Source organism: Bubalus bubalis, chromosome 16 (assembly GCF_019923935.1).
Source record: "Bubalus bubalis isolate 160015118507 breed Murrah chromosome 16, NDDB_SH_1, whole genome shotgun sequence".
In the NCBI taxonomy this organism is placed as follows: domain Eukaryota; kingdom Metazoa; phylum Chordata; class Mammalia; order Artiodactyla; family Bovidae; genus Bubalus; species Bubalus bubalis.
Genome location: NC_059172.1, coordinates 30,105,040 through 30,120,690, shown reverse-complemented (window position 1 = coordinate 30,120,690; position 15,651 = coordinate 30,105,040). Strand labels below are relative to the sequence as shown.

Sequence of the window (15,651 nt, the reverse complement as noted above, 5' to 3'; positions counted from 1 at the left end):
AAGGCCCAGCTAGAGATGATGTGGGAGAAGGAGGGCTGAGGCCCAGGGCTCGGGCTCTGGTCTAAATCCACCTCTGAACTGCTGTGTGACCTTGGGCAAATTGCTGGCCCTCTCTGGGGCCCAGTTTTCTTTTTCCTCTCTGTACAATGTGGATGAAGTTGCATTCTATGGTTTTCTACTTCCTCCTGACCACGCTGCTTGGTACCTAGGATTTCCAGCTGAGCCCCTGTCAGGGGTGGGGTGGGGGTAGGTGGGCTCCTGCTGGGAGCGGGGACACAGGAGGAACACACACCTGAAATGCTCAAGAGTTTCTCCGCATTTCAGATTCTTTCCTCCTTCCAAAGAGTGCTTTTCCCAGAAAGTGCAGCCTGGGAGTGTGGGGGAAGGGCTGCAGTCAGCAAGGCCAGGGCTGGGCTCAGAGCTAAGAATACTGTGGCAAAGGCTCTTGAAACTTTTTTGCTGATGTTGGAAATTTAAAGGAGCCGTTGCCTTTCCTTCTTCAGGGAGGTTGCAGGGAGGCTGTGATTGGAGTCCAGCTACTCAGGCAGACACTTCCCAGCACTCACTCACTGGCCATGGTTCATCGTGTGCCTTTTCTGGGCATACTCTGTGCTGGGTACTGGGGACTCAGAGGGAGAAGAAATCTCTGCCCATCCAAAATCGCCAGTGACATTCAGGGACATTATAGGGTGATGACACAGAGATAATGCAGCAGAATGCCATAGAAGAAGCTTCTGACCCAGTCTGAGCTAAGGTAGAGCCTAGTAAGAATGGGAGAGGGTCTCCGGTGCCCTCCCCCAAGCCTCAGCTTCCCTATCTGTATATGGAGGGCATTGGTCCTTTCTACTCTGACCTTCTAAGGGGCTTATCTAACAGCATGTGCTTCAGTTTACCCTGCCCCCTAGATGCGGTCCCTGAGAGTGGTAGCACTCAGCTTCCTCCCAGAGTTCTGGTGAGGCCTTGGAGAGCTAAGAGTTTCGAGGAAAGGTGTAGAGCAAAGGTAATCTCTGTGGGATTTGGACATCTGGACTTGCTGGAAATCAAGGCAAACATCTCCTTTCTATTAGCTTTGATGGACCCTTAGCTGACTGGCCAGGCTTCCCTTATGGCTCAGCTGGTAAAGACCAAGTGAAGTCGCTCAGTCGTGTCCGACTCTTTGCAACCCCATGGACTGTAGCCTACCATGCTCCTCCATCCATGGGATTTTCCAGGCAAGAGTACTGGAGTGGATTGCCACTTCCTTCTCCAGAGGATCTTCCCAACCCAGGGATCGAACCCGGGTCTCCTGCATTGTAGGCAGACGCTTTACCGTCTGAGCCATCCGCCTGCAATGTGGTGGACTTGGGTTTGACCCCTGGGTTGGGAAGATCCCCTGGAGAAGGGAAAGGCTACCCACTCCAGTATTCTGGCCTGGAGAATTCCATGGGCTGTATAGTCCATGGGGTCGCAAAGAGTTGGCTTTATGACTTTCACTTCACTAGCTGACTGGTCAGTTACCACCTGAGGTCCAAACCCCGGGTGGGATGGGGGGTGGGGTAGAGGGTGGACGGGCCTGGGACCCAGGTGGTTTCCTGTTTCCTCGAATAGCAAGGACTTCTCCTTAAAAGCAATACACAGACGAGGCAGGAGGAAGTACATGAAAACCAGGACAGCTAGGTCAAAGATATGGACTCTACCCTGAGGCTAAGAGAGTTTGTCAACGATCAGACCTATCCAAAGAAAAGGATACTGGGCTGCCTACGAGGGAGGTGAGCTCCCTGTTCTTGGAGGAGCCTGGGTGCTTGCCTTTTTGGGATTCTTGCCTTTTGGGGTTCAGAGAGGACTTCTGCCTATGGCTGCAGACAGGAACTCATGACCTCTAAGATACCTCGCAGTCCAGAGTCCTCAATATTTTTATTCTAAGATTCTTTGACTGTGAGTCTTTAAAAAAATGTATTTACTTGGCTGCATTGGGTCTTAGTTGCAGCATGTGGGACCTTCACTGCATTATGCACAATCTTTCATTGTGGCACAAGAACTCTACTTGTGGCGGGTGGGCTCAATAGTTGAGGCGAGGCATGTTGGATCTCAGTTCCCTGGACAGGGATCGAACCCTTGTTCTCTGCATCACAAGGAGGGTTCTTAACCACTGGACCACCAGGGAAGTCCCTGACTGTGAGATTTAACATTCTAAGATTCCTTAGATGAATTCAAAGATTCCACAGGAATATCATATTCTGTGATGACCACCTTGATTCTAGTAATCTCTGGTTCTTTGACTTTGATTTGAAGAGACTAAAGCTCTTGGGATCTAAGATTTCCCACAGTCCTTGTAATCAGACCGTGAACACCAGCAGCCTAAGTCAGACTGAGAAATCAGTCACCACCACCACCTGGCTGGGGTGGACAGAACAGGCCCTCCCCTCGCCTCTGCTATGAGGGACCTGAATGATTCATCTGCTGGGTGCCGGCCCAAGTTTTCTCCCCAAGATCCAGAGATGCACCTGGAATAAGGATACTCAGCACAGTTTGTTGACTGACTGAATGAGTGAGTGAGTGAACTGTCTCTTTATTCTGTCCCTTCCTCTCCATACTGGGCCCATAGGGTTATCTATGATTTCTCTGTTAAAGATTTGGGGTGGGGATGTCCTAAATAATCTGCCTTCTCAAGTTCCCTACTAGGATATGCATACCCTCCAAGAGGGCTTCCCAGGTGGTGCTAGTGATAAAGAACCTGCCTGCCAAAGTAGGAGGCATAAGAGATGTGGGTTCCATCCCTGGGTTGGGAAGATCCCCTGGAGGAGGGCATTCTCCAGTATTCTTTCCTGGAGAATCCCCATGGACAGAGGAGCCTGGCAGGCTACAGTCCATGGGGTCGCATAGAGTGGGACACAGTGAAGTGACTTAGCACGCACACACGGACCCTCCTAAGAATATTCATCCCAAGGGCAGGGACTTTGTCCTGTTCTTGGCTGTGTCTTCTGCACCTGGAACAGAAACAATACCCCAGTTTAGCTCAGAGCTCCAGAGGCTATCAGTTGTGGGAGGGTGGGGGAGAGGAGCTGATAGTGAGACCTGTGGGATGGGACTCAGATAGAGAGGGCGCAGCAGCAGCAGGGACGACCAAGGAGAGAGAGACAGAGACAGACAAGGAAAGGAGGCAAGGAATGACATTTCACAAAGGAACTGAGGCCCAGAAAGGAAAGTAACTTCCTTAGGGTCACACTGCATATTACTTAAAGGTCAGCCAGAGTATTCTCCCTGTGCACCCCTTCAGGCCCAGCCAGACCACCTGGTGTTCCCCAGGTGTCTCCAAGACCTTCCTGGGGGAAGGTCAGGTACAGGAACTGGCTGCCACTCTTCCTGTCAAGGTGGTCACTGAGGTTGAGCTCCAAGGTGTTCAGGATAAACTGCAGATGGAGAAGGGTGCTGCCTCCCAACCTCTGACCACCTCCCCTGAGAGAAAGGAGAGGAGGGGGCTTGTAGGGGGGCCCAATTTCAGTTCGAGAATGGGGGAGTGGATCCACATCAAGGCAGATCCGCTGTCGGGAAAGGGGAGCTGGAAGGTGTGAGATCAGGGATAAGCCGGCTTGAGCAAAGAGCCTTGGGGTGTGGCGGCTCCTCTCCAGGGAGTAGGACCCTGAAGCTCTGTGTCTAAGCGATCCGAACTCCCACTAGGGAGCCCCGTGTCCCCTTCATCTAAGCGGTCCGAACTCAAGAAGAGTCGAAGGATGCCCGCTGGCTCCGCAGTCGTGAGGGCCCCAGGGGCTCCCAGCCCGGAGCTTGCGGGCGCTGCGATCGCGTCCGATAAGCAGGGCAGTAGGACCCAGGGGCCGGGAGACTGCCTGCAGAAGGAGGGGGCGGAAGCCGGGGCGGTTTGGGGGAGGTCTCTGGCTTTTTTTGGCGAGGCAGGGGCGCCCTCCGGAAGCTTTTCCAACTTTCCAGAAGTTTCTCGGGACGGGCGGGAGGTGGGGTGGGGGAACGCCATATATAGATCTGGAGCGCGGGGGCGCGGCGGAGAGTGGAATCCGTTGGCGGCTCCAGTGTGACACTGTGACTGCGGTCCCGGCGCCAGCCCAGCCCGGCCAGGTGAGGCGCGGGGGCGCCCGGGGGAGTTTTCTAGGGGGGCTCAAGGGAATGAGAGGGGAGAGCGGCCCGGGCGAGGGTTTAGGGGCCAACCAGAGCCACAGACTGAGCCCGCAGACTGGAGTCCCTGGCACTTTTGGGGGCAGCTAGAGAGTTGGAGATGGAGACTAGATGGTGACGGCGGAGAGAGCCTGAGGGCGACCACAGAGATGGAGCCGGGATGGGCAGTCGGGACACTCACAGGGCCCGGAGAAAGTGCAGGGTTCCCCAGAAGTGTGGGGTAGGAGTGGTGGTGGCCAGGAGGGAACAGGCCGGTTGGGGGCCACGGTGCTGAGGCTCCTCTCTCTGCAGGATCAGGGAGGGAGGATCCGGGTCTGCAGTTCCTTCCAGCAATAACAGGGAGGCCAGGCTGGCTTTGCATGTCCCTGTGCCTCAGTTGTGGGTTGAGGCCCAAAGGCCAGTGGACCAGTCTCCTCACAGGCTTGATGGGGGGTATCTGAGCCTCCTGAGGAAGGGTAGTGGGGAGAGGAGGTGAAATAACCTTGACTTTTCCTGGGGGCTGTCTTGGCTTTTGGGGTCCCCACGGTTTGGGAGGAGTCACCCACCGCGGCTCCATTTCTGATCAGCAGCCTGTATGCCTAGGTGATGGCAATTAAAAGAGGGACTTGGCTAGCACCAGTCTCCCCACCTGCCTCCAAAAAGAGGCTGAGGAGGTGACCAGGTCTGCATCCCCCCCAGAGAAGGGAGGACCGACAGGGATGGAGGGGGCTCCCTAGAAGGCTTTTGGTCACCCGCTCTAATTCTGTCTGCCGCCACCTGGTTCCTGGAGTCACTGCAGCGTTAAGGTTACTTCAAAGGCCGGGGTTCCCTGCCCCCAGCTTAGGGACATTCCTGAGGTGACTGGAGTGGAGGGAGAAGAATGAAACCGGCTTCCAGCATGGCCAGAAAGCCTGGCCCCGCCTCTTCCAGGGTTTCCGGTTGGTCCCCCTGGTCTGCAGGGCCCGGATGGAGGCCTCGGGAAAATCTGGGGGCTTTGGTTCTCTGGAAGTCTCTGGCTGGGACCACACCCTCCTGCCCTCAGACAGTTCATCTGCCCATCCCCCCTTCCTGAGGCCTCCTGGTCCCCTCCTTTTGTCTCTGGGCACTGGGATTCCCAGCAAAAATGTTTTTTTTTAAAACTGGCTGAAACCGGACACTGAATCCAGCCCTCTGGAGGGGCTCTGTGGGAGCTTCTGGGAGGAGGGAGCCCTGCGCTAGGAAGCCTGACCCCTACTGACCCCTACTGATCCTTGACGGACGGAGGTGGCTCCCTGCCCCTCTCTGGCCTCAGTTTCTCCCACCATGCAGTGAAGTGGATGACCTCCGAGGTCCTCCAGATCCAGAGCTGGTTGTGCCTGCCTTCTGCCAGGGGCAGAATAGATGGGGGTCCCTTAGCGGGGCTGGGCCTTCCAGGCGTGTCCTCACCACCACCCAGCTCTGCCCTACCCCATCCTCCTCACTCTTCTGCTTTCTTTCAGAATGAAAAAGGCAGGCCTTGACCTCCCCCTGAGGCAGTTTCAAGGTACTTTAGACCTCCTCAAGTGTGTGAGACCCTTTCTGGTGCTCCCATCCCTCCCCCAATCTGCTTCCCTTCTCTCTACTTAAAAAGCCTGGAATCCAGTCTCCTTCCGGCTATCTGTGGGCACAGGCCTTGGTTCTGTGATTGTGTATTTTTCTTTGTGGGACCATAAATTATCTAACCTTGGCCTCAGGGCTTCGATTTCTCTGTGGCAACAGGGGCTGGGCTGTGGGAGGCTGGCTTGCTTGCAGTGACTTGCCTTCCTCCGTTCCTGCCACTGGGTTAACAGCCCTTCACCCTTGCCGCACATGTCCCTGCAGAGTCTGATGTTGCAGGCTCGAAGCTAGGGCCAGAAAGTCTCCATGGCACCCCACCCCCTGGGACCTGAACCCAGGCCTCTGGCTTCCCGGGCTGGAAGCCCCCCTCTGCAGGCGGGTGGAGATAATTCAGTTTCCAGCCTGCCACGTCACCCGGAGCCGGCAGTAGGAACAGGCGCGCAGCTATGTGGCTGCCTGAGGAATCCCAAACTAGTCATTTGGAGCTTTCTTGAAAAGCCCCTCCCAGCCCTTTGAGGTTCTGGTTGGCTGGGGGTAGGGGCTGTCAAGATAGTGCCTGCCACGTGGCAGGACTATGAACTGGGCTCCTAGATTATCTCTCCGGGGGATGCTGGTGACCTCTGCAGAGGTCCAAGCTCTGGCATCCGCTGTTTGGACTAAAGGCGGTCTTTGAATAGGATGACCGTATGCCTGTTGTCTTGGCATAATAATTAGTAGTATTCCCATTTTACTGTCTTAAAGTGTCCTTGTTTGTACAATAATTATATAGGCCCTCTGCCTTTGAGGCTCCAGGCCTGGTGGGAGGAAGGTGACCTGGGCCCAGAGATATTCTTTAGGGTAAAACTATCTTACCTCTGCAATCCCTACTTTAGGCTACAGTTCTCTTTGGTAGCTTCTCCCAGGCACCTGTGGGTCTTGGTGGCCTTCCCTCTGTCCCAGATACTGAGGGTCGTTCACCAGGATTCTGAGTTTGCCACCTTGAGGACCATGAGTTGGGATCTGCCAGCGCAGTGGGATTGCCAGCTTCTACCACGGTTCTTTCCAGCCCTTTTCTTTGCCCTGTCATCTCGTCTTCCTTCGTGCTGCCTGAAGGAGAGGTGGAAATGACCTCAAAGCGGGGCGAGTGTGGAAATAAGGCCACGTGGAGAGACTGTCCTGATGGGAGGCCCCAGAGAGGGGAGAGGGGATAGTGTGGTTTGAGGATGGCAGTCCTGAAGCCACAGTGTAGATGGGCATGTGTGGCGATCACTGCCAGATGGGAATGGGAGGGCAGAATGGAATCTGAGTGGCCCCTGCTTCCTGGGAGACTGAACACACATCTGGCCACCAGCCTCTGGTGAACAGGAGAGGGTGTCAGTGTTCTTCTGAGCTGTGACGTGCCCTGGCCCTTAATATCCTTCCTCTCAGGAAACCTACCCCACATCCCATCCCCCTCCTGCTTTTGTCCTGGGGATTTCCCATCTGCTCGAGGGGCGGTGGGCAGGCATGTCCTGCCAAGACAGAGGCCTGGGTATGGAGACCAAGACCCTTACAACTTGGAAAATGGGAGCCCGAGACTTAGTGAGGGGTGGACACACACACACACATGCACATTTTCAGACTCAAGGTCACCCTTTGGGGCAGCAGAGTAGAGCATCTGGGTTCTCTCATTTAATCAGTGAACCTACCGGTGACTCATTAACATCCCAGCACAGAAGGGAAGGCGTGGGGGAGGAACACTGCACCTCCGCCCACATGACATCTTCTGTCCAGGGCCCTGAGTTTCATGCAGACCCTCAGCTCATCTACTACTTTCCCCTGCCTACTGGAAAAGGGTCCCAGGGTTGTAAGAGATCTGAGCTAGCCTTCAGCAAACTGAAGAGCCTCGGTTTGGCCAAGTGGCCCTAGTTCCTGTTCATTCAGGAATAGCTGAGGCCTGTTGCGTGCTGGGCACAGGGGACTATAAAGGGGAGCCGGACGGGCTGTGTGTCCTGCCCTCCTGGAGGACACAGACCTCTGGGTCTGTGATGGAAACAATATGTAACAGACACATGAGTGTAAATGTTAAGTTCAGTGTAAGAAATAAATAGGGCTGAGGTGGCTATTTGCTTGCTTTAGCTGAGGAGTCAAAGAAGGCCTCTGAGAGATCTGGCAGATGGAGACCCCAGTTTGGGCAACCTGGAGTTAGGTCTGGGCTCCCCAGAGCTCTGGACCCTCCCGCTCCCATCTCCAGGGGACTCGGCAGCAGCCAGAAGGGTGGGGATGGGTGCAGGGGAAGAACAACTGGGGCTTCAGGAGTGCCCTCTCTCTGCCACCCTCATAGGTCCTCCTCGGTGCTCACAACCCACCTCCCAGCCATGCGTGCCCTCCTGCTCATCAGCACCATCTGCCTCCTGGCCAGGGCCCTGGCCGCTGAGGTGAAGAAACCTGCGGCTGCAGCAGCTCCGGGGACCGCGGAGAAGCTGAGCCCCAAGGCGGCCACGCTGGCTGAGCGCAGCGCCGGCCTGGCCTTCAGCCTATACCAGGCCATGGCCAAGGACCAGGCGGTGGAGAACATCCTGCTGTCACCCGTGGTGGTGGCCTCGTCCCTGGGGCTCGTGTCGCTGGGCGGCAAGGCGGCCACGGCATCGCAGGCCAAAGCGGTGCTGAGCGCCGAGCAGCTGCGCGACGACGAGGTGCACGCGGGCCTGGGCGAGCTGCTGCGCTCGCTCAGCAACAGCACGGCGCGCAACGTCACCTGGAAGCTGGGCAGCCGCCTGTACGGGCCCAGCTCCGTGAGCTTCGCAGAGGACTTCGTGCGCAGCAGCAAGCAGCACTACAACTGTGAGCACTCCAAGATCAACTTCCGCGACAAGCGGAGCGCCCTGCAGTCCATCAACGAGTGGGCGGCGCAGACCACCGACGGCAAGCTGCCCGAGGTCACCAAGGATGTGGAGCGCACCGATGGCGCGCTGCTGGTCAATGCCATGTTCTTCAAGCGTGAGTCCAGTGGGGCGGGGCAGGGTGGGACGGGGTCTCCTCTCCCCGAGGCCCCGCCCCCGGCAAGTCTGATCAATCAGTATTTCTGTGCCAAGCACCAGTCCTCATTAACAACAACTCGTGGACATGGAGGGAGGCAGTTATTGAACTCTTTATATATAACAAACTAGGTTTAGCGAGGTGTAGTGTTGTGTCTGGGGCTTCCCTGGTAGCCCAGCTGGTAAAGAATTTGCCTGCAATGCAGGAGACTTCGCTTGGATTACTAGGTCAGGAAGATCCCCTGCAGAAGCGATAGGCTACCCATTCCAGTATTCTTGGGCTTTTCTGGTGGTTCAGATAGTAAGGAACAATGCGAGAGACCTGGCTTCGATCCCTGGGTCAGGAAGATCCCCTGGAGGAGGGCATGACAACCCACTCCAGTATTCCTGTCTGGAGAATCCTGGTGGACACAGGAGCCTGGCAGGCTACAGTCTGGAGAATCCTGGTGGACACAGGAGCCTGGCAGGCTACAGTCCATGGGGTTGCAGAGTTGGACACGACTGAGCGACTAAGCACAGCACAGCACAGTGTTGTGTCTAAAGGAATGGGACACAGATACAAGCCCAGCCGAAGGACTCCACAGGTTGTGTTTCATCACATCAGAGTGCTGTTGATTGTCTTGGAATTAAATTCAGTAATCATTTCTGCCTCAGTAATGATCTGGCTCCACACCTGTGATCATGCCTAATGCTCAAAGCAACTTCGAGGGTAGGAGGTGTTACCTCCGTTTCATAGGTGATAAAACAGGCTCAGCTAGGAGGAGAGAACCCAGACTCATGTCCAAGTGCATCTTGAATTGAAGACTTGATTCGGGCTTAATGTGGACTTCTGAGTACCTATATGGATAGCGCTGTTACTCTTACAGGCTGCTGGGAGGATGAGGTGCCCCTGTTTGACAAATGAGGGGACCAAGATAGGAGCGGTAAAAGGTCTTGGAGCCAGTTGGTGACTGAGACTGAATTTGAACACAGGTCTGGATGTGACACTGGTCAGGACTCAGGCCACTGTCACATATGCAAGGTTTTTGAGGTCATGTTTTTTGGTCACAGGGACAGGGCTTGCAGACAAGAATTAAAGGCAATCTTGGGGCACAAACCTCAGCTGGCAGGGGGTGTGGGGAGTCCAGCTCAGCACATGTTGCCCAAATGCCTGGCAGGGGTCAGGGCAGAGGCGGACATGGCAGTGGCTGGACTGAGGGTTCTCCTTTTGGAGGTATTTCCTGTCATGTGGAAACTGCCAGGCCCTGACTATGTGTAGTAGAGAGCCGTGTCTTCAGGCAGCATGTCCCCATTCCTAAAGCAGGAGCGTGTACTCTAGGGGACTGGGTGCTCAGCGAGGAGGTGGGCTGCAGCCGAGCCCCAAAGACTGGAGCGAAGGCCTGTGGCAGGGGTAAATCATCCGGGATATTGAGTTGGGAGACTGTCTTAACAGGGTAAGGGGAGCAGCGCATCTATTTCTCATCTTGTGTTCTACTTCCTGCTACAGCGCACTGGGACGAGAGATTCCACCACAAGATGGTGGATAACCGAGGCTTCATGGTGACCCGTTCCTATACCGTGGGTGTCACCATGATGCACCGGACAGGTAGGTGCCTTGCAGAGTAGGGTGGGGCGGGCGGGTGGGCGATGTGGGGGCCCGAGGGTGCTTAGGGCCTGGCCCGCCCTCACCCCACAGCATGCCCAGTACCCTTTTGGCTTTTCTCCCAGGTCTCTACAACTACTATGATGACGAGAAGGAGAAGCTGCAGATGGTGGAGATGCCTCTGGCGCACAAGCTGTCCAGCCTCATCATCATCATGCCCCACCACGTGGAGCCCCTTGAGCGCCTGGAAAAGCTGCTGACCAAAGAGCAGCTGAAAGTCTGGATGGGAAAGATGCAGAAGAAGGCTGTGGCCATCTCCCTGCCCAAGGGAGTGGTGGAGGTGACCCACGACTTACAGGTGAGGGGAGGCCCAACTCAGGGGCTTGCAGGGCTTAGAGTTGGCAGGGGGTGGTCTGTCACCAGCTCAATGGGTCTGTCCTGAGCCCCTCTGGGTGTCCAGGCAGTAATGGGCTGTGCTGAGGGAGGGGGGCATGGTCCCTGCCTTTGGGAAGATGGTAACAACATCAGTACTTAAGTATAATTGAGTACCTGCTGTGTGCCAGGCACACTTCCTAAGCACTCTGCATGTGTTAAATTCTTAATCCTCAGCACCGTATTAGGTAGGACGATCAGCCTTATCTTACAGATGAGGAAAATGAGGCTCAGAAAAGTTAAATAACTTATCCAGAGTCATACAGTCACTAACTCAGACATTTAGCACCAAGCCACGTCCTTAATCTTGTGCTGCGCTGCCTCTCGGCACAAGGTGTAGGCACACTTCATTTTATCGTGCTTTTCTTTATTGCATTTTTTTTTTTACAAATTTTTGAAGATGTATGGCAACTCTACATCAAGCAAGTCTGGCTCTACTTTTCCAACAGTGTTTGCTCACTTCATGTCTCTGGGTCCCATTTTGGTAATTCTCGCAATTACCAAACCCTCCACCAGCAAAAGATTACAGCTCCCTAAAGACTCAGATGATGGTTAGCATTTTTAGCAATAAAATATTTTTAATTAAGGTATATACATTGTTTTAAGAGATAATGCTGTTGCAGACTTAATAGACTACAGTATAGTGCAAACATAACATTTATATACATTGGGAAAGCAAAAAAATTGTGTGACTCACTTTATTGCAATATTTACTTTATTGTGGTGGTCTGGAACCAAACCCGCAATGTCTCTAGGGTATGCCTCCACTATTCAAGCTGGAGGATTGTTCCCCATACACTAGTAAGACTAATAATAGCTTTCAGCTCTGAGTCACTTGGCTGGAAACTTAACCAACCTGCTAAGCATCATTTCCCCCTCATGACCACCCTGGGTGGTGGGCAGCAGCTCAGAGAGAAGCAGTGACTTGCTCAGGTTACCCTGGCTAGTAAGTGCTGGGGCTACAGTTCTCAGGTGAAGACTCAGGGTGGCCTTTTTGTCAATCAGGAGAGATTTTTTTTTTTTTTTTCTGTTCAAAAGGGAAAACTTTCATCTCATTCCTCCCTTAGGTTCCAGAAATGGTTCTGTAGGCGATCCCTTGCCTGCAGAATTGATTCAGACTTGCTGCTGAGGGAGTGTGGAGGAGAAAGCTTGAGATGAGATGGGGCTTAGACTCCAAGCTGGAGACTGGTAGAACTTGTGTGGTCTGTGCAGTAGATAGCCTGAGGTTTCCAGAGAGAAGCCACACCCGTCTCCCTCCTGGGCTTGTCCTGACACTCCCCCAGCCCGTTCTGCAGTTGCTATCACCTGACTCCTCTTCTTTCTCCCGTGTTTCCTGGCACACTGGGTGGACACACTATCTACTACCCTACAGTAGATTGAGGTGGAAAATTCCAAGTGGGTAATTTGTGCAAAGTCATGGGGAACGGAATAGCTGGGCCTCGAATGCGTCTCGGGACAACCGGACTCTCAGGCCCCTAGGTCTCAGGCCGGTTTGGCCATGCTGGGGAAATGCACTGTCCTCCAGAAGCTTGGGCCCTGAGGGCTGCTGTTCATTCAGCCGACTGTTCTTTACCACTGCCTCTTCTGCACTGAGAGCAGGGTGAGCCCTGAACATGGGCCCTGCCTTGAGGGAGCACTGAGCCAGTGGGGGAGACGACAGGACCACACACTGATAGAGCGAGGCCAGGAGTGCATGGCTCCAGTCTTGTGGGGCTGGGAAGGCTCCCCAGAAGACGTGGTGTCTAAAGGGCCTTACAGAGACAGGGTAGACACAAAGATGCTCTTGAGGAGGCAGTTTCACGGAAGCTGTTGAATGGAGAGCAGAGTGGTACATGCTAGGGGGTGAAACTGTGATGCAAGCACAGTTCCTAGGAGAGAGCTTGTCCTTGGCTTCCAAGGGCTTCGCAGAGCCTTGGAGAGAGAGAGAGAGGAGAGAGAGAGAGAGTGTGTGTGTGTTTTAACTTTTGAAATACTACGGAAATACATTAACATATATTAAAAATAGATTAAGGAATCCTCATGTATCCATCACTCAACATCAACTATCACACCCATCAGATTATCTTGAAGCAAATCCCAGCCTTCATATCACCCTGGAAAAGTTTTAAGCCCCAGAGTGATGTGGTCAGAGCTGTCCTTAGGTCAGTCTTTCTCGAACGTGAGTGTGTCAAGAATTACCTGGAGAGTTGGTTAAGAAGGGTTCCTCGTCCACCCGCAGACACGGTGATTCAGAGGCTATGGGCTGGATCAGGAAACATGCGTTTCATATAAGCCCCCAGGGGAGGCCGATGCTGGCTGTCTACCACTCATACCACAGGTCAAGATTGCTCGGCGGGTCCAGGCATATATTCTGCCTTTTCCTCCTGAGTCTTGGTTTCCTCATCTGTGAAGTGGTGACTGGACGCTGTTGCAGGGCTGTCATGAATTAGGAAAGTGGTTTGCCGTTTCCACACCATGTCTGGCACACAGAAGGTGGCCAGGGAGTGGTAACTTCTGCTCAGAGAAGAGGAGAGACAGTGAGTGGTGTGGGTGGAGGGTAAGGGTCTAGGAACTTTGTCTACCGTGGCCTCACCATCATCCACCCGGTTCTACAGAAACACTTGGCTGGGCTGGGTCTGACCGAGGCCATCGACAAGAACAAGGCAGACCTGTCTCGCATGTCGGGCAAGAAGGACCTATACCTGGCCAGCGTGTTCCACGCCACTGCCTTCGAGTGGGACACGGACGGCAACCCCTTCGACCAGGACATCTATGGGCGTGAGGAGCTGCGCAGCCCCAAGCTCTTCTATGCCGACCACCCCTTCATCTTCCTGGTTCGAGACACCCAGAGCGGCTCTCTGCTGTTCATTGGGCGCCTAGTCCGGCCCAAGGGCGACAAGATGCGAGACGAGTTGTAGGGCCCCAGGGTGGGTGTGGATGGCAGGGGGCAGTGGGAGGCTCCTGAGACACATGGGTGCTATGGGGGTGGGGGAGCTGAGGTGCCGACCTTGGATAGTCTGGGGTGGGGGTGGGAAAACAGGGGGCTTCCTGTGTGTCTGAGCAGCCCTTCCCGGCCTGGATTCACTCTGCTTGGACATGGTCCCCCAGGTGTCGTGATGCTGAGCCCAGATACCCCGTGTCCCACGGGAGCTGGGCGGTAGTCGTCGAGCCCCGCTCTTAGTCCTGGGATCCAGCCTGCCTCAATCAGTGTTCATATTTATAGCCCAGTGCTTTCTCATCTGTGAGATGGAATTGAGCTGGGGGTTCAGCCAAGCCCTCATGGAATGGGGGCCCTCTTCCTGACATGACCACCACCTCAGCCCCCTCCCAATCTTCTCCTCACTTCCCTCATCTATAAAACTAGGTGCTGCAGCCCCTGGGACAGGTACTCCCACAGTGAGTCTGACCCCAGAGAGGGGGTTGAGAAATAGCTCATGGAGGGGGGTGGGTTTGGGCAGACTCCGGTCAGGCATCATGGGGATGAACATTGTTTTTTCCTTTTATAGATTTTCAAAAATGGGGAGGAAAGTGGGGAAATGAGCCTTTGTTGCTGTCGAACCAAGAACTTATTTGTACAATTGTTTTTTTTTTTTTTCAATAAAACTTTTCCAGTGAAATTTTGTTGGATCATGGAAGGTGACTGGATCAGAGGTTACCATGTCATTCTTCCCTGGGGACAAGGGCTCCTTCTGTTAAGCCCTGTTTGCTACTAATAGTCCTTGTCAGGCCCCCAAATCCTGGCAGATAACTGGAGATAATACTGTGTGGCAGGCCCACTGTGTGCTGACTCTGGGAACTGTGGCTCTGGCTGCCCTGGAGAGGTGGAGGCTGCAGGGCCAGAATGACAGCACTCGTCCTGGAGCCCAGGGCTTTGCTGTCCTGCTGGCTTCAGGATCCCAGTCTTCAGCCCCGAGGCTTTCCTTTCAATCTGACCTCATCCACATCCAGGGCCGGAGGGCACAAGCTCCGGCTCCCTGACTGGGCAGGACTTTGTGAAGAAGGAGCTTATAGGGTCCTTGCTCTGTACTTGGGTTTGGAGCAGGAGCCGAGGAGAGTCCTGATACACACACACTGGTTACCTCTTCTGAGCCTTGGGGCTCCTGACATCACAGCTCAGGGAGGGAGAGGGCAAGTGGGATGCACAGGACAGAAGACCAGTGGCCAGTGAGACAGAGGAGCAGAGGAAACTGGGTTCATGGCCCATCTCTGCTGCTTGCTGGCTGTGTGACTCTGGGTAGTTTACTACCTCGCTCTGGGCACCTCTCCCGCTTCCTTTTGCCAACAACTCTGCCCTGGGTGGTGGTGGTCTCAAAAGGGAGTCCCTGCCTGACTGGGCAACCTAGGTGGAGTCCTCCAAGAAGTGAATAGGCTGCAGAAGGGCCAGCCGATATCATTCTCATTATTACCATAATGCCACGGCTGCTCAGAGCTCCAGGGCTGTTCTATGTTGTGGACTCAGTAAATTAGATCTCTGCCCTCAAAAGCTTTCATCTAGAAGTGGAGACGTAGAGACAGTGACAAGCACGCTCAGTACTCACGGTGTTCCAGACATGCCATGCATATTCTCCTGCGTTAGGGCCTTTGCACTAGTTCTTTCTGGAAAATGATTTTTCTAGATCTTTGCAAGACTAGTTTTTTTTGGTCATCCAGAAATCAGCCTAAATGTCTACTCCACAAAGCATTCTGTAACCTCACTATATAAGCAGCTTCAATTGTTAGTCAGTTATTGTTCAATCACTCAGTTGTGTCCAATGCTTTGTGACCCCATGGATTGTGGCACGCCAGGCTTCCCTGTCCTTCACCATCTCCTGGAGCTTGCTCAGACTCGTCCATTGAGTTGGTGATGCCATCCAACTATTTCGTCCTCTTATCACCTTCTGCCCTCAATCTTTGCCAGCATCAGGGTCTTTTCAAATGAGTCGGTTCTTTGCATCAGGTGGCCAAAGTATTTGGAGCTTCTGCCTCAGCATCAGTCCCTCCGAT

At 54.1% G+C, this 15,651-nt stretch overlaps 1 protein-coding gene across 2 annotated transcripts; it reads left to right on the top strand.

Moving 5' to 3' along the window:
- The first annotated feature begins 3,903 nt into the window (after positions 1 to 3,903).
- Positions 3,904 to 14,285, top strand: SERPINH1 (serpin family H member 1). 2 transcript variants are annotated; one of them, XM_006074084.4, is made up of 6 exons: positions 3,939 to 4,068; positions 5,583 to 5,626; positions 7,982 to 8,637; positions 10,162 to 10,260; positions 10,383 to 10,615; positions 13,284 to 14,285. In XM_006074084.4, exons 3-6 carry the CDS (start codon positions 8,016 to 8,018, stop codon positions 13,584 to 13,586), a joined length of 1,257 nt encoding a protein of 418 aa, XP_006074146.1. In that variant the 5' UTR covers positions 3,939 to 4,068; positions 5,583 to 5,626; positions 7,982 to 8,015; the 3' UTR covers positions 13,587 to 14,285. The 2 variants fall into 2 exon arrangements, with proteins under 2 accessions (XP_006074145.1, XP_006074146.1); XM_006074083.4 differs by lacking the exon at positions 5,583 to 5,626 and having other exon boundaries at positions 3,904 to 4,068.
- Positions 14,286 to 15,651: the final 1,366 nt, after the last annotated feature.

What these genes read in the sequence shown, in the direction of transcription:
- SERPINH1 (XM_006074083.4), top strand. Translation starts at nt 8,016, where the DNA reads ATGCGTGCCCTCCTGCTCATCAGCACCATCTGCCTCCTGGCCAGGGCC. An exon ending in CAATGCCATGTTCTTCAAGC is followed by an intron (nt 8,638 to 10,161) that starts GTGAGTCCAGTG and finishes TTCCTGCTACAG; the next exon opens with CGCACTGGGACGAGAGATTC. An exon ending in AGGTGACCCACGACTTACAG is followed by an intron (nt 10,616 to 13,283) that starts GTGAGGGGAGGC and finishes CCGGTTCTACAG; the next exon opens with AAACACTTGGCTGGGCTGGG.